Genomic DNA, 22,741 nt, shown 5'->3' on the forward strand with positions numbered 1-22,741 from the left:
TCCAACTCTTCCAAAAAGAGTGAATCACTGCTCTACAGTGCTTCTACAAAATTTTAAATTAATTTATATTCTTACTCTAGCATTTATCATACCACATAATTATTTACATATCTATATCATCAATTACAACTAGTTCCAGTCAGTCAGCAAATATCCTTTATTCATCTTTGTATTTCCAGCTCCCAGGAAAGTGTCAGGTACATAATACTGCACCTGACAATATCGTACTTGTTAAATAAATGGATGGATGGATTGATGGGTTAAACTTACTCATTTCAAAGAACAATAATTTCTCTCTAGCAAGATCATTTCAACAAAAAGGATTTTTTAATGTTTTAGTTACATTAAGTAACCCATACAAATATCAAATCCATACCCACTTTACAACTATAATGGGATTTGAAAAGCTAATTCACTCACCCATAGTAAGGAAACCACATTCCATAGATTTAACAATAAGGCAAAGCAAAACCTTAACTGCACACGGTTCTTTATATATAGCATGCATGCCCTTTCAAATCAGAGAATTTCTGGTCATGCAAAAACAAAACTGTGATTAAAATGGAAAACTTTTACATATGATGCCTGCCATTCTGTTTATCTTAGCACATCTTATTAAGGGCAAGAGATCTTAAGACATAACAAATCAGAATCACAGTATATTAGTTTAGTTTTAATTACCTATGCTCTACTTCTAGTTCTATACTTCAAACCTATTTGTTTCTCCGGAGGACAAGTATCTCTTCTACTCTATGCAGACTCATGAAAACCTTAATTACTTTTGGGGGGGAAAAAAAGCACTACAATTATTAGTAATAGTGCCTATGACCTTCCTAGCTTTCCAAAGCTTTCCATAAGATGATCAGAGTTCTCAAGATAGTATCAATGAAAAATGGATGAATAACTATTTTTAAAGGGATAAACAACACTTTCTCCTACATTCTAAAAAGGGTTTTATGTATTTTAGTATAAAATTTGCATGTTCTAATATTATCATCTCAAAAATTTAAATGTCCTATATTTTACTGAATGATGCGTACTTAGATGTACACATTTCCACTTAAAAATAGACTACAGGCTACCAATAAAATAACTAAGTGGTATTTTATTAATTAATGCCCCTACAATGTCTGATACATTGCATGCAATTAAAATAAACATTTCATTAATCAGGTCTACAAATATTTAAGCTTATTATATGCCAGACACTGCTCTAAGCACAGGCATGGTAAACCTCACAGATATGGACCTTGTCTCCATGCAGCCTTCAATTTTGTAAAGATGGCAGAAAATTAAAAAAAAAAAAAACACATACATCTTAAATGTGGCAAGTAGAATGAAACAAAACAAGGTGATATTCATAGGAGGTGGGTATCCTACTTTAGACTGGAATGTTAAGGGATATCAAGGATGCTTCTCTGAGTTCAGGCATTTGAGATAAGATTCTCCATCCACAGATTTGGAGAAAAGATCATTCCAGGTTACGGGAACAGCATCTGAAAAGGCCCTAAGTTTCAGTAATTGAAGTCAGGGGTGCCTGGCTGACTGAGTGGGTAGAGCATGCAACTCTTGATCTCAGGTTGTGAGTTCAAGCCCCATACTGGGTGGGCATAGAGATTAATTAAAAGTAAAATCTTAAAAAAAAAAAAGGAAATGGAAAAGCCAGCATAATCTGATCACAGAAAACCAAAGAAAGATTTCTTAGAAACTGCCAAAGGGATAGATGATGTAGATTTGTAGCACATGTTAAAGATGTACAGTTTTATTCTAAGTGCATTAAAAAAACCTAGAATAAGACATCACAATAAAATTAATATAAATAAAATAAAACAAACCATTATAGATGAGGTGTGTGCAAGAAAAACCAAGATACGGAATGCCAGAAGGCCTCAGTCCTACATCAAAAGCTTGGAAAGGTACATACAGATTTCAGGTTAACGTGTTTAAGGTACATACATGTTAGGTTTTTCACGATTCCCTGCTTTAATCAATTTTTAATTAACCTATCATCTGCCAGATATGATCATTCTCTCTTCCCTTTCCATTTATATGTACATACTAGAACAGTAAAATGGTCAGATAAAATGGAGAATAAAAGTACATCATAACAACAAATTGTAAAATCAGCCTCTGAATAACTGAGCTGACTAGTTCTTTTACAGGTTGGGATGAAATGGGAACAGGGGTCTGTGCGGAAGATACAGACATTCTGAACTATTTAAATTTTCATCATGTGCATTATTTTTAAATCAAAACACTCACTATAATTATATTTCTCACTAGAAAGCAATTTAAAACTATATAACTGCTTACCAAAATATTATCAAATCTTTCAGAAATTATTCCCACTTCATTTTCCATCAAAATGAAAAAAGTAAGGATTAGCTTTTATTTTGTGAGATTAGCAATCTTTGTGGGGCACCTGGGTGGCTCAGTCGGTTGAGCAGCCAACTTTTAATTTCAACTCAGGACATGATCTCAGGATCGTGGGATGAAGCCCCAAATCATGCCCTGAGCTAAGCAAAGTCTGCTTGACATCCTCTCCCTCTCCTTTGTCCCTCCCCTTGCTTGTTCTCAATTCTTCACCCCTGCATCTTCATCTTCTACCTGAAACTCAAGTATGCTGAGAATTTCCGTGGAAGTTTCTAACTTAACAATAGTCTAATTGATAAACATCTTCCACGGTTCATTAAATCATCTTCCATCTCTACCAAGTAAGTTCGAACATTAGTGTCCAAAAATGGCTAGAAATCAACATTTAACTATCATTTAATTATTTTAAACCAAATTTTAAAGTGTACATAATAATCCAGTGATTCATCCAGAGAAAACTGCCCCATATAAAGATCCAATAGTATGTGAAAATATAATTACAAAGGCACACATATTAACACTGTATTCAATTGGAGGAAGGAAAGGGGGGAAGCAATATAAACATCTAACAATAAGGAAACAGTTCAGTTTCGTGGTATAATACCACAAAATTGTCACAGAAAGATATTCAAAATATAAGCTTGTATCTTTTTTTATGTGTATGTTTATCAAAGTATGGGAAAAAAATGTATTACAATATACCACCCAAGACTTTAAAATAAAAGCAGAAAACTTCAAGAAATAATTATTTGAAGATATAATCTTAAGTTTCTTGAAATAGAAAAATCATTTTAAGAAAAGCTAAAAGAAATAAAATTTAAAATTACCCTCCAAAGTACTTTACTTCTGTCAAAAGTAAAGGTGCATACAAAGGTGCATCAAAGCAAGGTGCATACAATTTTCTCCATCTCAAGTGGGATATTTACTGAATAGTCCTTAACCAGTAGACTCTGAAGTTAGATTTAAAAGGATCGCAAGGCAACTCCAGATCTCTCCACATTTTGCAGACCCTAGCATCAAACACAGAAGGAAGGCAGAGAGCACTAACATATTCCTCCTCTTTAAAATCACATTTCAATGGAGTCTATGAGCCCTAAGAGGTCCTCTAATTTTGAACATAGGTGTACTTGACTAATGGAACCTAGGGATATATCCATGTCCTAGATGGGGCTGGAAATAAAGCATCTAACATTTTTAGCTTTTAGTGAAAAGGTGGCTCTGACTCATAAATTGGGGGAATATGTCAAATACAAGAAAGGAGTTCAAATGCTGAAAAGAAAAAAAATATGACAGATGTTCATTATGCATAATACCACTGGTGCCATTCAGACAACCCACATTACCTTAAATACATTTATCAAGACTATATAGTAGGGGAGCCTCGTTGGCTCAGTCGATGGAGGGTGCAATTCTTGATCTCAGGGTCATGAGTTCAAGCTCCATATTGGGCACGGAGCCTACTTTAAAAAAGAAAAAAATTATATGATATCTAGAGTCAAAATATTATACCACAAATAACTCATTGGTTATAAGGTAAAAAAAACAAACTTTATACAAAACAACTAGATTCTGTCACTACTTTATCCAGTAATCAATCTCATCACTAAAACTACAATAATCAGACATGTGCCTCTAGATATCATACATTATGATCTACACAGCAACTATAAATACTGGTGTCCAAAAGATTTTAATTTAAACAAACCTTCAAATCTAGCTTTTAGCTTTAGGAAATACAAAAAAAAAAAAAAAAGAAAGAAAGAAAGAAAGAAAAGAAGAGAAGAGAAGAGAAGAGAAGAGAAGAGAAGAGAAGAGAAGAGAAGAGAAAGAAAAGAAAAGAAAAAAGAAAAGAAAAGAAAAGAAAAAGAAAAGAAAAAGAAAACAATGAAATAAGCCAGAAAAATTCAAACTGTGGAACATTTTACAGGACAACTGGCTATGTGTCTGAACAGTCATGAGAAGCAAAAGGAAAAAGTGGGAAGATGTGTTACTAACTGCAACTGTATAATTCTTGATTTGAACAAACAAGCAATAAAAGACATTGCAGGATGAACTGCAACAGCCCCCTCCCCCTGTATTCATATCTTCAAGCCCTAACCTCTGATACCTCAGAATGTGACTATATTTGGAGATAGGGCCTTCAAAGGGGTGATTAAGTTAAATTGAGGCCATCAGGGTGGGCCCTAATCCAATCCAACTGGAGTCCTTAAAGGAAGACAGAGACCCCGGGGATTTATACACAGATGAAAGACCATGGGAGGACACAGAGAGAAGGTGGCCATCGATAAGACAAGGAAAGAGTTCTCAGGAGAAACAAAATCTGTCAACACCCTGACCTTGGACTTCCAGTTGCTAGAACTGTGAGAAAATAAATTTCGGTTGTTTAAGCCATGCAGTCTGTTATGTAGTTATAGCAGCCCTAGTAAACTAATACAGACATTTCAGGTACAAGTAGCAAAACTTTGATATGGGCTAGGTTTTTCACAATACTAAGAAACTGTTAGGTGTGACAATATGAGAATGTGATTATGGTTATATAAGAAAATGTTCTTATTTTTTAAAGATGCATTTACATGTTTACCGATAGGAGTGCATGGGTGGCTAAGTCAGCGAAGCACCCAACTCTTGATTTCAGCTCTGGTCATGATCTCAGGGGTGTGAGATCAAGCCCTGTGTCAGGCTCTGTGCTGGGCATGGAGCCTGCTTAAGATTCTTTCTCTCCCTCTGCCCCACCCCCCTCCAAATAATTAAATAAATAAATATTTAGGGGTAAGATAAATCCATTTCTATAATTTGCAGTGCTATACCAGAAGAAGAGATGAAGATGACAAACATAAAAACTGCTAAATGTTTATGGTTATGTGGATATTAAGTAAGCTACTTACTCTTCTTCATAAATTTGAAATTTTCCATAATGAAAAGTTAAAAACATATCTATATGAAACTGATTTAAAGAGAACTGAGACGCACCTGGGTGGCTCAACCAGTTAAGCGTCTGTCTGCCTTCAGTTCAGGTCATGCTCCAGAGGCCTGGGATCCAGCCTCACGTCAGGCTCCCTGCTCATCAGGGAGTCTGTTTCTCCCTCTCCCTCTTCTGATCCCCCACTGGTGCTCTCTCACTCACTCTCTCAAATAAATAAAATCTTTTTTAAAAAATGTAAAGAGAATCATTGTACAATAGAACAAAGATTCCCAAAATGAATGCCTACAATTAAAAGATTGTAATAAGGAACAAAAGGAATACAAAAATACACAAAATGATAATTATACCTTCAACAAATATTTACTGAGTGCATGCTATGTACCAAGTACTTTACACACAGAGGTGAACAAAAGAGACATACATGGTTCTGACTAATGAGGTTTGTAATCTAATAGAGGAAAGATGTACTAAAGCAAAATAAACAGAAATAAATACAAACGGGATCCCTGGGTGGCGCAGCAGTTTAGCGCCTGCCTTTGGCCCAGGGTGCGATCCTGGAGACCCGGGATCGAATCCCACGTCAGGCTCCAGGTATGGAGCTGGCTTCTCCCTCTGCCTATGTCTCTGCCTCTCTCTCTCTCTCTGTGTGTGACTATCATAAATAAATAAAAATTTTTTAAAAATATATATTTTAAAAAAGAAATAAATATAAACAGAAGAAAAAATACATAAAAATGTTAAGTTTTTAGAAACAATTTTTTTTTAATAATTTTCTCTTCCATCTCTAAAAGAGAGTTCCTCACAATTCTAATCTGGGCCTTCTAGTCTACTTAGTCTCAATTAGCACACTTCAAACCCAAACATCTCTCAAGTTTATAACCATATGTCAAATTGCCTACAGACACCTACAATATTCATTTCCTAGACATCAAATCTTAAACTAGTATTTTCTTTCCCCAAAACTATATTCTTCCTTTAATCCCTCTTGATAAAGAGACCCAAGAATTCCTTCTCTCACCCCTAAATCTAATATATCACAAAATCCTATTGATTTTACCTCATAAGAACTTCTTAAATCTGTTTATTCCTCTCCAATTTCATTACTTCCACCCTAGTTCCCTTACCCGGCTTATTGTAATAGTTTTGTAACTTGCCCTCCTGACTTCAGCCTAACTTGTTTCCAAATTCATTCTACCTAAGGTAAAATGGTAACATCCAATATTACCATATTTTTGTTAAATAATAAGATTTTTTAATTATTCTTGCCAAATATTGAAGTATATTTCCTTCAAGCATCACCCAAAAGCTAGTCCTGAAATAAAACTAGCTTGTAAGAGTTCTCCCAGCTAACTAATCCTAGTTAAAAAAAAAAAAAAAAAAAAAAAAACAGTTACCTGAATTAAAAATAATACTTAGAATTATTTGGGAAGCACAGCGTCCCAACATTTCTCCATAACATTCAACTATCACCAAAATATGTTACAATTAGGGTTGTCAGATAAAATACAGGACACACAATTTAAATTTCAGATGAACAATAGTTTTTAGTATAAATATGTCCCAAACATCATGTTTATTTTTACTTACTAAATCTAGCAACCCTAGTTATACTAACAAAATTATCACAGCTAGCAAAACCTGACTTTATTTATACCTTTTTCATTATAGAAGTTACCTAAATTTAGAAAAAAAAAATCCACAATCCTATCACGCTAGCACAATTAGCATTTTAGTGCATTCTTCTTTTTCTTACATACTTTAAATGTTATATTCACCCTTCCTTAAATGTATAAGCATTTCCTTTTGCTAGTACATACACCTGTGTATCATTTCCTTTTTTTTTTTTTTTAAGATTGATTTATTTATTTATTCATGAGAGACAGAGAGAGAGAGAGAGGCAGAGACATAGGCAGAGGGAGAAGCAGGCTCCATGCAAGGAGCCCAATGTGGGACTCATCCTGGGACTCCAGGATCATGCCCTGGGCTGAAGGCAGGTGCTAAATCCCTGAGCCACCCAGGAATCCCTCTGTAGTTATTTCTTTAGAATATTCTCAGAAATGAACTTACTAAATTGAAAGTTTAGTAAAAGGTTAAAACAAAACAAAAGGTTTTGAGCAGTTTAACAACTCTAAATACATACTGCCAAATTACAAACTACTAGCAATATTTGATATGCCCGCTTTACTAAAATCTAACCAGCCTTATGTTATTAATATTTACAAAAAAAACTGAAATAGGTATAAAATAGTATTTCATTTTCCTCTAATATGCCTTTCTTTGGTTACTTGTAAGATCTAACATTCTTCTACTAGTTACTTATATTTCCTCTGCTATCAACAATCTGCTCATTTCCTTTACCTATTTTAAAAATGTTGGTCTTTACAATAATAAAGCTTTTCCAAGTGAAGAATGAAAGTGCCATCTAAAATTCTAATCACATGGACCAAATGAAAAACTATAGTTTATTTCTTCAATCCTCATCATCTTCCAGAAACTATATTTTTTATATACTCTCATTTTATATACATATATTATCTCAAGTTTCATTTAAATAACTCATTGTTAAAAATAACTAAGAAGTTGACTCAAATTTCCTGTTATTTAAATACCATTTCAGTTCAACCTAGTACTTGGATATGTCAAAGAAACTTATTTTGATTAATTTGATCATGGAAACAGAAATCACGTTGTTGATCTACTGTCTTTAATAATCCAGATACAACAAGAAACCTGATTCTGCAATCAGTTGATTCTCTAATGCTGTCGGTAATCTTGCAAATATAAATATGCACCACTGACTTCAACAGAAGACAGAGGAAGAAAGTAATTAAGGAAGTCAGCATAAATTCATCAATGCCATTAGAACAGAACTCAAAGCTCACAACAAGCTAACAGCAGGCCTTTAAATGGCAAGGATTTTTGAGATAACCTAATTAAATCTCTTTCCTCTCCATTACCCCACCCATTTTGCAAAGGAAGAAACCAAGGCAAAATGAAGTGAAATAACTTTCAATAAAGTCTTAAAGCTAGTTAGGCCAAGAATATCTGCTTCATTCTGCAATCAACAAAATTTTATTGAGTGCTTTATTCAAAGCTCTAGAGATACCAAAAGTGGGGGGAAAAAAAGAGGGGGGCGTCTGGGTGGCTCAGACAGCTGAGCAGCCAAGACTTGATTTTGGCTCAGGTCCTGATCTCAGGGTTTTAAGACTGAAGTCTACATTGAGTTCTGCCCTCAGTATGGAATCTACTTCAGGATTCTCTCTCTGCCTCCCCCCGCCTCCTATCGCCCCCCACCCCCCGCCCCTGCCATCGCCCAAAATAAATATATCTTTTTTTGAAAAAACAGTGAAGTCCTTGCCCTCAAAAAGCTTACATGCTACTATGGGATGCTTAGAAAGGAGTAAATAAGGAAAGAAAGACGGAAGGAAGGAAGGAAATTTCTATGACAGAGATAAGTATTTTGAATTCAATTACATAGAGCAATGTGGCAAAACAAGACTAGATTAGGCGACCACTTTAGATTGAGTGGTTTGGGAAAGGCTTAGAGAAAATGAAAAAAGAGCTGAAATCTGAATGACAAGAAGACAGGAACAGGACTGATTAGAGATACTCATATCCAAGTATTCGTCAAGGTACAGCAAGGGTAAAGGGTAAGGGAAGGAGGATTAACAATGCTTTTATTTTTTAAAATCAAAACATACCATTTAAGTATAAAAGAAATTACAAAAAAATTTAATAATAAATATGGCACAAACTTTATTTTTTCCAAGAGATACACATATCAAGAAAAAATACTATCATAGGAAAATATCTAAATCATGATGATTTGTGACTCCCCAAAAACTTACCTATTAATAGCTGATTGTTTAAAATAATAATAATAATAATAATAAGGAAAAAACAATTGACAATTTTAAATAAAAGCTGTTAAAATGAAAAAAAGCCTTTTGTTGACTGGAAGCCTTATTGTTGATATAATCAATCAATTAACACATACATGAAATATGTATTATATACTGTATTCGTACAATAAAGCAAGCTAGAGAAAACAAAATGTTATTAAGAAAATACACTTACAAAAAAAAAAAAAAAAAAAAAAAAAAAGAAAATACACTTACAGTACCATACTGTATTTATCCCCCAAAAAAATTTACAGATAAATGGACCTGTACAGCTCAAAACCACATTGTTCAACACTCTACTGTATTCCATATTAAAAAAAAAATTCTAATATAAATACTTTAATGCCTTCATAAATGTTCTACATAGACCATGTACTTAACTTTTTCTTGGTAAAAGAGAATCTGACAAATTTTCATTATTAGTAATATAACTGCTACCTTAAAGCTAATTAGGTTATGTAAGGCTGTTTTCCTTATGTTGTCTCTAGTTTTTAGATCTGGGGGTTTTTTTATATATAGTTTTTCCTATTCTTCACTGCTATCATCTCAGCAATCTCACTGTCCTGTTACCAGTATGTATGTTTATGACAGCATCTTGCCTCTTCTAAATCATTCCTAATTTGCTATCTTAGAAACCACAAGCATCATATTTAAAATAAAAATAAGTTATCAATGAGAGCTAAAAAGCTTTATTTATAAAGAATTACTTATAAAAAATGACATCTACTTTGGGGATTTTACCATGATTCTGAGAGTTGAGGAGCTGCTTACACTGGGTCTACGTAAGAGTTACAATTTTAGATTATCATACCTCTAGTTAAAATGTCTCTGTTGCCTTCTTTCAACTCAACTCCAATATTTCAGGCAGCCTTACCTGAAGCCCCAGACCAGGTCACGTAACCCTCTAAAGCTTTCCTATAAAACACATTCTATCCTGCCCCATCCTTGTTAAACTCTACTGTATTTATGTTTCTCCAATATGACTGTCAGCTCCTTAAGAGTCCCTTACTTGTGCTTTTTGAGCACAGAACCCATACTCTGCCTTATAAATGCTTGCTAAATAAAGCAATGTCAGAGAATGAAACTGAATTTATAGCCATAAAGTCATAACACTCCTTCCAATTAAAAACAACCTTTCGGGATCCCTGGGTGGCGCAGCGGTTTAGCGCCTGCCTTTGGCCCAGGACGCGATCCTGGAGACCCGGGATCAAATCCCACGTCAGGCTCCCAGTACATGGAGCCTGCTTCTCTCTCTGCCTATGTCTCTGCCTCTCTCTCTCTCTCTCTCTCTCTGTGTGACTATCATAAATATAAATAAATAAATAAATAAATAAATAAATAAATAAATAAATAATAAATATAAATAAATAAATAAATAAATAAAAATAAAAACAACCTTTCATAGCCATAATGATATTAACTTTCTTCTGCAAATATACACTCAGGACATCTAAATTCAAGGGAAAATCATATGAAAACTATTAAGTACAAGCATGTGACAACATACTATTAAACTCTTTTACTCACTGCACCCTGAAAAACATATTTTTATCTTAGGGTAGGGGGAAGCTCCAGACAAGGCTTCCGCCAGCAGCTCGGGAGCCCAGGTGGGCGGATCCATCTCCTCTGGCTCTTGCACCTCCAGTGTCACAGTCACCCGCAGCTACCGCAGTGTGGGGGACAGTGGGGGTGGCAGCTTCGGGGACAGCCTGGTCACCCGCTCCTACCTCCTGGGCAGCTCCAGCCCCCAAACCCAGAGCCCCCAGAACTGCAGCATCATGTGATCTGGGACCTGCCAGGTCGGGTGAGGGTGGAGGCTGTCTGCCTCCTGTCTGCCTCACGCCCACCCTGCCCACACCGGCCCAGCACCTCATGGGAGGGGCTTGAAGCCAAAGAAAATACCCCTTTGGTTTTTTTCTTCTATGTTTTGTTTTTTTTCTAAGAGAAGTTATTTTCTACAGTGATTTTATACTGAAGGAAAAACACAAGCAAAAAAAAAAAAGCATCTATGTCAATCTCCCCTGCTTCTGGGAAACTCCACATCTGCCTTAAAACCAAAGAAGGCTTCCTCCAGAAGCCAAGGGAAAGGGATGCTCCTACAGAACCTAGTTTCTGCTTCTCTGCTGCTCCCGCCTGCCACCCCCCACCCTGGGGACCCAGTGAACATGGTGCCTGAGAGGCAGCTCTGGAGTCCTCCCAGCCACCCTCTGAGGGGGGCGTTGGGCCAGCCCCCAACCCACCCCCTGCCCCCGTTCTACTACACCTGGCTGAGGCTCCTCTGCCTGCCCCACCCCCACCCCACCCCTGCCCTCAGCCCCAGGGTGACTAGTCCTGCCAGGTACCAGCTATGCTTGCTTTTTCTGTATTTTATTTAGACAAGAGATGGGAATGAGGTGGGAGAGGGGGGAAGAGAGGTTCTTTGAGGCTGCCTCACCTGGAAGCTGGAAGCCTGGGCTCTGCTCAGTCACTGGAGGTCAAGGTCAAGTGGGTATAGGGCAGAATGGAGAGGGAGGTAGTAGAACAGAGTGGGAGCCGGCTTTGGAAGAGGAAGGTGAGAAGAGGTAGAGGGTGTGTGTCCGTGGTTTTGGCAAACACTAAAGTCCCTGGCCTCCCCATTTCCCATCTGCATCCCCTTTTCTCCCCCCAGATCAATACACTAGTTGTTTCTAAAAAAAAAAAAAAAAAAATTTTTTTTTTTTTTACTTTCATTAAAAAAAACCCTGTATAGTCATTTCATGTCGGTTGGAAATCACAGAAGTTAGGCAGAAAAACAACCCAGGGGACAGATACAAAGGGACAGCATGGCGTTTCCCCAACAGGTCTCTGCTCCGCAGGTGGCGGGTGGGGGCCGGGGCAGGCCTGGGGCATCTACCTGTGACAGGTGGGCCTGGCCGCCAGGGCTCAGCTGTCCTCCGAGTCCAGGGACTCCGAGTCCATCCGCACCCTTGCACGCTCCTGCCGCTCCTTCCCGGGTGCATCCAGCTCGCTCCTTCCCGGGTGCATCCAGCTCGCTCCTTCCCGGGTGCATCCAGCTCGGAGCCCTCCCGCGCATTGTCATTGTGTAATGGCTCTTCAGAGGAGCCACAGCCCAGCCCCTCCTCGGAGTTCTGTCCTCCCTCCTGCTCCTTGTCTTCCATGCTCTCCCCTTTCTGGGATGTGGCCTCACCACATTTTTCCCAGGCAACTACATACTTCTGTTCAACCTAAGTGCAAAAAATTGACATTTAAAGAATAGTGATTGTTGATGATCCAAGCTAAACTAAAAATTATCTTGGCTGTATCCAGCTGATCAGGATAGAAGAAAAGTCACCTATTACAGGACTCATAGATTCCTGATGTTGCAAGGGTCTTTGAAATTATCTCATATTATAATATATACTCCCCCTCATTTCAGAAAGACTGCAGTTTGCTAGAGATCATCCAATCCACTTGTTAGTCAATGCACCCCTACATTTCTTCCTTCCTCTTTCACTTGCTGACCCTCTGGACCCACACAAAATAAGTTTTCTACTATATAAATAGTTTTTCAAATATCTGTTCAACTTATTTTATGGTTCAACTTATTTTAGTAATTACAAAGTAATATAGGTGTTTATCTATATCTAATATGTCTTTGCTCCTCAAAAATTATCCAGTAAAACAAAAACACCAGGCACATTTACAGGTGTTCTTTTGTAAACCTTTTCTTAATTCCCATAACCACTCTATGAAACAGAAGACAAGTATCATCACCCCAGTTAAAGAATCATCAATAGAGAATAGTAGTTGAGAGTCACTCTGAAGCAGATTGAGGAGGAAAGGAGACCTCTTAAGAGTTGGATGATTTTCAGCAAGCCACTGACCTTCTCCAAGCCATTTCCTCCTTCACAAACTGAAAACATTACTATAATAATTCCTACCCCATATAGTTATTGTCAAGATTAACTAGACAATGCACAGTATCTTATATAAGTAGTCCACTAAATACTCAATGTTGATTCATTATTATTATTATTATGCAAAAAAGAAATTACTTCTTTAGTAAATCACTTTTTCTCTCTGAATTTCACAGCGGCCCTCTATTAAGAATTAAGGTCCTGTGTTCAACCTACCTTGTCTTCTGCAAAACCAAAAAATGTTTTTGGTTATTTGCAGCATACTATTTTTGTCCATCCCCATCCCCCAGCCCAACCAAAATTTTTTAAATCTACTATTTTCCTCTTCCAAATGAAATTCACCAAAGTACAAAAATTACTAAAGCCCTCTATTTTAGAAGGTAAATTCGCTTCAGTTGAATATAATAAAGTTCCACTATGATTAGCATGCAAACAATGAAATTTATATGCAAAATGGCAACTATCATATTAAAAGCTAAACAAACCGGTTTCTCTAACCTATTTTTTTTTATTTTTTTTATTTATTTATGATAGTCACACAGAGAGAGAGAGAGAGGCAGAGACATAGGCAGAGGGAGAAGCAGGCTCCATGCACCAGGAGCCCGACGTGGGATCCGATCCCGGGTCCCCAGGATGGCGCCCTGGGCCAAAGGCAGGCGCTAAACCACTGGGCCACCCAGGGATCCCTCTCTAACCTATTATTAAATTAACTTTTAAAAACGTTATCTGATATCTACAAATGGTAGAGATTGCTATTTTACTGTCTGTGAAAACAACTATAGCAGGAGAAACCTGTTTCACCTATTGAAACTATTGTCAATGTTGACAGGAAATACAAAATGCATTTCAGAATTAAAAAAAAAAAAAACTTAAAGGCCTAGACTCATTTGTGAAAAATTAAGCTACCTAACTCATGCATAAAAATTTTATAGATTCATTAGTATAGGTCCTAGGATATGAATAATAATAGTATTCTAGAATATTGAAGGAAAAATGGATGGAGGAAAGAACACATTAACTGAATTACAATTCGATACCAACTTGATAGGCAGTAACTCATCTTTCCACAAAGACTAGGACAAAGGCAAATCAAAACATTAGTCCAACCATGATCCTTAACAGTAGGGCAAATATGAGACAAAGATTTAAAATGAACGAATACAGTTCATGAGGGAAGAGCTTTGTAGAATAAATGAATGAGGTCTGATGGCCTCAGATGCTAAAGTAACAAAATTACAATAAAACAACCTAAGAAAATTTATTGTCTGCCAGTATATTATATAGGCTCCCTTCAGTCGCTGACTTTTTACTAAACTAAAATACAATCTATTCAATTTATACAGGATAAATTACTCCAAAGAGACTACTCAAGGAAATTCCTAATAACCACTTTAAGAACCATTTGCATTTGTACAATGCTCTTAGCAAAGGGCCTCAAAATGACGTATAGATCTTGAAGCACGAGATAAATATTCTATATGATTATCAAAAAAAAAAAAAAAAAAAAAAAAAAAAAGGGATCCCTGGGTGGCGCAGCGGTTTGGCACTTGCCTTTGGCCCAGGGTGCAATCCTGGAGGCCCGGGATCGAATCCCACATCGGGCTCCATGGAGCCTGCTTCTCCCTCTGCCTATGTCTCTGCCTCTCTCTCTCTCTCTCTCTCTCTCTCTCTCTCTGTGACTATCATAAATAAATAAAAATTTTTTAAAAAATGATTTATCAAAAACTAGTGTTCTGAGACGCCTGGGTGGCTTAGTGGTTGAGCATCTGCCTTCAGCTCAGGGAGTCCTGGGATCAAGTCCCACATCGGGCTCCCTGCATGGAGCCTGCTTCTCCCTCTGCCTAGGTCTCTGCCTCTGTGTGTGTGTGTGTGTGTGTGTGTGTGTGTGTCTCATGAATAAATAAATAAAACTCTTAAAAAAAAAAAAAAACTAGTGTTCTGTCTCTTAAACCTGCAAAAGTGAAAACCACAGGTTTCTATTTTTTCTAAAAATAGTATTTGTTATTTGCATCCCCCTGTAGTGGAAGTCAAATTTTGAAGTCCTATAATTTTGTTTACTGCTGATAATGAGTGCAGAATATGGGTGTGTGTATATACCAGAGAGAAGTTCAGAAATCCTTCACTGGTATGTGAATGTATCCTAGACTTGCCCTTTTTTTTAGACTTGCCCTTTTAAATGTGCTCCTTTCCTAGAAATTTGGTGTACCAAAAAAAAAAAAAAAATTTCCTTTGGGGATTTACATTACTTTCATTATCTGTCACTATTTGACATGATAGCATTCAAAGAGTCTACTTGTTCTTTTTAATCATTTGCCAAGTAGACTCTATTTTCACCACAAATGTCAGCAACTAGTGGGTGGTATGCATGCATAAACATACATAATACACATTTCTGTGTACGGGTATATCTGAAGAAAATACACAACTTAAAGACATCAATACAATACCACAGTTTGTACCACAAAAAAAATGATCATAGCAAATTTGGAAGGATTTTAATAAACTCTATTTGGGAAACCTAACACTTCTTTAAAAAAAAAAGAAACAAACAAACAAACAAAAAACCAACACCCTGTGCTGACATGATTAGCTACTCCATTCAACTGGTGTGAGGTATCTGAAGCATGCTGCATCTGAACTCTTATCATACTATTTGGGGCGTGCTATCCTGTGGAACAGTTCATATGAAACTGCCAAAATCTAAAATGATAGGATGACAAACTTTATGTATCAGAAGCTTAAAGAAGTGAGAAAAACAGTATGGCAACAACACAATTCGTATTTATTTTGGAACAAAAGCTCATCCCAAAAATTCTTTGTCAACCATCCAGAAGTAGCCCAGCTTTTACCAACAAGCAGTTATTTACTATAGCGACTTCATCACCAAGATTACCAAAATTTTCCACACGCTTCTAACAGTCTCTGTATGTGCTGTTACCTGGGCAACACTCTAAAAGGGCTTTTTACCTTTACAGAACTAGGAGGTCAAAAAGAAGTAAAGCTTCTTCAAATTGTCCAGCATTTTAATCAGAAACAGTAAGTGTGAAATTATCAGAACAGAAAACCTTGAGAACTACCACCAGCCAATCTGATTAACAGACACACCTTACTGTCACTTATCTTCATTTCTAGCCACCTAATTCACCTATGGAACAAGGCAAGCTCTGTCCAGGACTTCAAAACATCCTCAGTCACACAGACTGTCAAATATATAAATGCCAAAATTCAAGGAACTTGGAGTAAAAAAAAAAAAATCCATCAATCCCTCACTTCTGGCTGTGGTAGTAATATACCCTTCCCTTGCTGCCCTAAATTCTGGTAGCTAGTCGGCTTAGTCAATCTGTAAAGACTGCCTTTCTGCCTGAACCAAATCTGCCTCCAAAAATTAAGATCCAGTCATTCAGAAATCACATTTTAGAAGGTACTTTGAAAATACTTTCAAAACTGCTTCCTCCTCTACTACAGCCAAAGTGATACTGTTTAGTAAAACAAAAAATAATGGTATCTCCTTACAAAAAAAAAAAAAAAAAAAAAAAATTTTTCCCTTACTTTCCTACAGTTTTAGGATTGGTAAACTTGAGGTTACTTCCCTAACAGTAATAATTTTTTCCTTCAGCTTTTACTCTAAGGATACTCATGTGCCCTCTGGGTCATATTCTAATCAAGAACACAGCATACAAAGCTTCTTTAACGTTAAGAAGTACGAGATGACGCCAGAGTCAAAACAATGAAAGATAAACTGAGCAGAAAGGAAAAGTGGCATTCAAGGCTCTTCACCATCCAGTGCTGACTCTCTCGCTTAGTTAGCCCTTTCCCTCTATGCCCTTGATTACCCTGGCAGGCCTTTTTTTTACATACTATTTGTCCTATTTCCATATGTGCAAACCCTATCTATTCTTCAAAGCATAGTTTAAGTGTCCTCTCTTCCCTTATCCTTACAACCAAAAGTAATTGCTCTCTCCTGCCTCTAAACTCTCAGAGTGCCTTATCTTTATTTCTTTACCACAAGTTACTTTCTGCCTTAGAATCTTGGTTTCCATATTCAATCCCTATATAAAGACCTTATGGGCAAAGTCCATGCCTTATTCACCTCTGTTCAAACTGCTTAACACAATGTCTGGCACATATTAAATACCTCAACTGAGCTACATGAATGGCTTTGGGTCAGGAGAGAAGCCACTAGAAAAAAACTCCAGATTACTAGGATTCTGGAGACCTGGCTTTGCTAATAACTATCTATATCACCTTGAACTTCAACTCTGTATAACATTCATCTGCAGAGTGAAGAGGGTGGACAAAACCAGTTTTTAACTATAGGCTGCCATCTATCATTAGCTGGTTATAAAATCAATGTAGGGGTCAAAACTCAGCATTTTTTTAATGAAGCGGAATAGATAATATCAATGTGTGTTGTAGGCAGCAGTGTGCTGAAAATGTTCAACAACTGGCTATATAAAGGGGAGAAAAAAGTCCTAAACTGCACCATTTGCTGATTTTCCTGGTATAAATACTCTCAGGCCATGGCCAACTTCAAGCTACCAGCATGATGTCACTGAACATGGAGCTATGTGCAAAAAGAAAGGCACACTGCTTCTGCAAGCCAGTATGATGAGCCAGTTCTAGCAAGGTCCTAAAAAGATAAGTATTATTTTGCCAAACTTTTTTTTTTTCAACCTTGTATGCAGTCACATGAGTGTGAGGGGAGGGGGAGGATTGAGTCAAGACATACAATGTGTCACTGTCAAAACAGTTCAATAAATATTCAGCTCAACAATCTCCTAGTCTCTTCCATGTGTCCTACACAATGCAATAAAATAAATTATTCTTGGTTATATATGTAATTTCTTTACCACCAAAATCTACTTCTCTTCAAAAATGAGAGCTACACAGATGCCTAATAATATCACCAGAAGGCCATTTACAGAGTGGGAATTTGGCTTAGGGAGTATCACAAAAGGGCTAAGGTTCTCAGACTTAGTTCAGCTCCACACACCTGAAGGACATAACACACTCCTACTAGTAGCAGTGGCTAATTTAGCAAAGGGATGGGGATAGGGGAGAGGAAGAGGAAATGTATAATATGAAAAAAAAAAACCCAAGTATTGGGACATTTGTGCCCATGTCCCCACTCCACTGAGAATTCAGGTACAGAGAAAACCAGTGCTATAAAAAAGTAAATTTCCATATTTGATGTTTCCCAGCCAATTTCTCCAGCACAAGCTTTCATCCCTATTAGAATTAAGTTTCTATCATAGAGACATGCACTTGTTGAATTTAGAATAAGCAAGGGAAAAAACAGCACAGCCAACAGTTGTTAGATTTGATATTCTGGGAAAATCAGGCTTTTATTGGGGGGGGGGACCTTTTCATCTTATTTAAGCTTACTAAACTGGGTAAGGAGAGGGGAAGTTTCTTAAATATATTTTTGGCTGCTCTATGTCTATCACAACAACACAATCTGTAACCAGATTTTTCTTGAGTGTTTATAAAGACTTATGTTTTCTATTTTTAAAGCTATTTAGAAAACAAGAAGGCTCAGAATTTCAAGTACACTAATAATCGTAGCCCAAGTCTAACTCCAAATCAACTAAGTATACGCCTATAAGTTTCCAAGGAAAATCCCCCAAAATTACACCCAAAAGCACCAAAAAAAAAAAAAAAAAAAAAAAAGACAAAAAGGAGTCAGCATGAGCACAAACTTACTATAGTCAATTTTGGCATCCTACCTGTTGAATGAGTGCAATACGGAAAATAAATGAAATATGAAAAGATAAATGTAAGGATACATACAAGTTCTACTAAATCCATTAACTATTCCTTATTAGGGGTCCACTGAAGTTCACATACTTATACCCAATTTCAAATACTAACCATAAAGTGAAAATCATTTACCACTCTGAAAAGACACAAGTCAAGTCAAGCAATGCCTTATTCTATATTCACAATATTAAACCTCTCCTCTAAAATATAGGTTTTATACCATAACTCAGGCTCAAGTCTGTACTTTTTCTGTTTCTTCTGTTAGTGGTGGCAAACGCACATAAGTCTATCTCCTGAGCTATCTTTGCAGTACCGGAGGCTAGAATAGCCTTGTGCTCCTGGTCATCCTGAGACCCAGTGGCTGAGCTATTTATACAAGGCAAGAGCTACATACAAGCACCAACTCATTAAAAGTTGAGACAAATACCTATAGACTACAGTATCTACTTTATTCTCTAAATATTCTCTTTCCACCAGAATCATCCCTACATCCGTCTTCAAGACAATGGTAGGATGGAATGCAGACCCAGTTCTACACCTTCAATGCAAGAAATTTTTGCTACTTAGCTATTACTCTCTTCAAAGTTCATCTCTTGAAGCTTGGCTATCTCCCACTCATAATATTTTTTCTTAGCACAACAAAATTCCTTCTTTTAACTACTCCATTAAGAATGGATAAAACGACTTTCAGCTTTAATGTTGTATCATCTGAGTTCAAGTAAATATACAGTAATTGAACAAGCTGAAATCTGGGTTAAAGCAAAGAAAAATTTTAATTACAACTTTTTAGAAGTCACAAATTTTACATTGGTGAGTAAACATGAAAACTTTTGTTTCTTTTTTTTTTTTTTTAAATTTATTTATTTAGGATAGTCAAAGAGAGAGAGAGAGAGAGAGAGGGAGGCAGGCAGAGACACAGGCAGAGGGAGAAGCAGGCTCCATGCACCGGGAGCCCGACATGGGATTCGATCCCGGGTCTCCAGAATCGCGCCCTGGGCCAAAGGCAGGCGCCAAACTGCTGCGCCACCCAGGGATCCCAAAACTTTTGTTTCATATGTCTTATAAAATTCTGTCATTCAAAGAAAAACAGCATAACTACTAGAATGAAAAGAAAAGCATCTGAATCATGAAACATTAGCAAAGGAACAAAAATTCTCAGGATATCAAAACTGTAATGTATAAAAGTTCCTATCAAAAAACTCAGGCCAAAACAGAACAAAAACTAAAAACAAAACTTCATACATGTATCGTCACACCTTTTCATGCTTGGTGATGTGTTCACCACATGTCCCAATAGTACCTGGATCTACTACTTTGTTTCCAGCTTTCTAGTATACAATGTAGGCTATATAATGTGTTTACATATGAGCACTGCCCAACTACATCCACTTCTCCCCAGGAGACTCACTAATACATAATATCAAAGCACATTTTGAACTGATTTAATTGGTTTTTTTTTTATTTTAAAGATTTTATTTATTTATTCATGATAGTCACAGAGAGAGAGAGAAAGAGAGAGAGAGAGAGGGGCAGAGACACAGGCAGAGGGAGAAGCAGGCTCCATGCACCGGGAGCCCGATGTGGGATTCGATCCCGGGTCTCCAGGATCGCGCCTTGGGCCAAAGGCAGGCGCCAAACCGCTGCGCCACCCAGGGATCCCTGAACTGATTTAATATAGACAACAGTCTAAGTCAATAGCCTCAACTAAGTCATCTAGCAGGTGAGCATTTAAACACAAATAGATGAAATCCATCTGGTCTTTCTCCTTTGCAAGTTCACTGTCAGTTTCCTATGGGTTTTTTTTTTTTTTTTTTAATAAAGATAATGAATCATAGGTCAGTTCTCCAGCTCTAGCAGCTTGTGGACCAATATTTTCCATGGACAAAAAAATCCACTTCCAATTTGACCACAAGCAAACTTCATCTTTGTACTTTCTGACATCACAGTATTGGATATTCTACAAAAGTACAGAAGCTAAATATAAACACTACTGTAAGAAAAGTCAGAGCGTTTTCATGAAATTGTGTTTTTAAAACTCCCAACTACCTACCCCACATCAAGAACAAGAAAATTTGGGGCAGCCCGGGTGGCTCAGTGGTTTGGCGCTGCCTTCAGCTCAGGGCGTGATCCTGGAGACTGGAGATCAAGTCCCACGGCAGGCTCCCTGCATGGAGCCTGCTTCTCCCTCTGCCTGTGTTGTGCCTCTCTCTCTCTCTCTCTCTCTCGTGAATAAATAAACAAAATCTTAAAAAAAAAAAAAAAAAAAAAAAAAGAACAAGAAAATATTGGAAAAAAAAAAATCCCTAAACCTTCCAGGACCAAAGATGCAGGCCTTGAATTCCATTTTCCAGTCAGCGCCGACATCTCTCAAGCACGCCAAAGTTCTCCTTACCATTAATTAGTGTAACGAGGTTGGGGTTTCTCCTCACTCGTAGGAAACCTTCAGCTCTGCAAGTGACCACCTGCATTTGGCAAGTTTTCTAAGATCATCCTGAGAGGTACAAGGGGAATTCACAAGTACGTGGACACATCGCCCCGGGATCCGAAACAAGCCCTGTCAGTCCAGTGCCCTAGCATCCAGCCACCTTCTGCCGGCCAGGGCCCCTTTCCACATGCTGACGCACTGCCCAGCCCTGCACCGTTGCCGACCGGTGCAAAGTACTAGTCCAGTCTCAGAAACTTTGAGTCAGTTCTGAGGACACCGAGCACCCACACCTGGACAGAGGATTCTCGGGGCCAGGCGGTCAACTCCGAAGCGGGGCGTTCCTTGCAGGTAGAGATCTGCCCAGGACGCAGCCCATCCCAAACTGCAAAAACCACAAGCATCCACAGCAGGAGCGGAGCAAAGTGCCGGGCGGAGGCAGGGGGAGCGCGAGGGCGAGACGCGGTCACGAACAGAAGCCTGAGTGTGGATTTAAAAAAAAAAAAAAAAATACCCTAACCACACGCCCCCCCCGGACACAGGGCGGCTTGCGGAGCCCGCGAGCCGGGCGGCAAGCGAGGCAGGGCGGCGGAGGCGGCGGCACGTCAGGGGGGCTCGGCGGGGGGCGAGCGCCCAAGTCCCCGCCCCGCCCCCAGGTGAGGGGCGTCGCGACTCCGCCCGCCCGCCCGCCCGGGCCAGGAAGAGCGACCGGCGGGCAGAGCCGTGGGGGCCAGGAAGCGACCGACGGCCACGAAAGCCCCGTGTGCCCTCCTCCCCGTGGTCCTCTCGCGGCGCGTCCTCGGCCCGGCCCCCACGCGACCCCCCCCGGCTCAGCTCCGACGCCAACACCCCCGGCCCGGCCCGCGGCGCCCCGCCCGCCCGCCCGCCCGCCGGCCCCTCGGAGGCCGCCCTCGCCTCACCTCCTCACGTCTCCGCCGACAGGGCCGGAACAACTCGGCCGGGCGCCCGCGTCCCAGCCGCCGCCCCGCGCTCTGCGGCCGGGCCCGTCCCGTTCACTCCGCGGCCGCCAGAGCCCTAGGAGGGCGGAGGGAGCAAGGCGGAGGGAGTGGAGAGGAGGGAGGAAGGGAGGAGGGGAGGAGGGGAGGAGGGGAGGAGGGGAGGCCCGCCCGGCAGGAAGAGGCGAGGGAGGGGGCGGGCCGAGGAGGAGGCGGGCCGGGAGCGCGCGCGTCCGGGTCTCTCGGCGCGGCGTGCGCGCTCCTGAGGGCGGAGGCGCCTTCTCTGCCCCCGGGGCGGCGCGCACGCGCGTACACGTCCCTGCCTGGCCGCGGCCGGGCTGGGGGCGGGGGGGGGGGGGGGGGGGGGCCGGGAAAGGGCGGGAGGCGGTCGCGGCCCTCAGAACCTTCCTGAGGGGGCCCTGCGCCTGTGGAGCCCGCGGGTTCGGGCTCGCTGGCGGGGCGTCCCCGAGCCCGGCGCGGGGCGGGGGGGCGGGGGAGCCGGAGGCCCGCCCCGCGGGGTCGGCGCGTTC

At 39.4% G+C, this 22,741-nt stretch overlaps 1 protein-coding gene across 4 annotated transcripts in view; it reads right to left on the bottom strand.

The window, feature by feature from the left end:
- The window catches only part of RABGAP1L (RAB GTPase activating protein 1 like), a 744,356-nt gene extending 722,029 nt beyond the window's left edge, over positions 1-22,327 (bottom strand). The window contains exons 1-2 of one of the 4 annotated variants that reach the window (XM_038542442.1): positions 22,176-22,327; positions 21,549-21,735 (exon numbers count right to left, since the gene is read on the bottom strand). In XM_038542442.1, coding sequence (XP_038398370.1) covers positions 21,549-21,659 — 111 coding nt within the window. In that variant the 5' untranslated portion in view covers positions 21,660-21,735; positions 22,176-22,327. Of the gene's footprint in view, positions 1-21,225; positions 21,528-21,548; positions 21,736-22,175 lie in introns of those variants that run through there. The other 3 variants (XM_038542445.1, XM_038542444.1, XM_038542443.1) reach the window with 3 other exon arrangements.
- Between the last annotated feature and the right edge of the window lie 414 nt (positions 22,328-22,741).

The sequence above is a fragment of the Canis lupus genome, chromosome 7, assembly GCF_011100685.1.
Source record: "Canis lupus familiaris isolate Mischka breed German Shepherd chromosome 7, alternate assembly UU_Cfam_GSD_1.0, whole genome shotgun sequence".
NCBI lineage: Eukaryota > Metazoa > Chordata > Mammalia > Carnivora > Canidae > Canis > Canis lupus.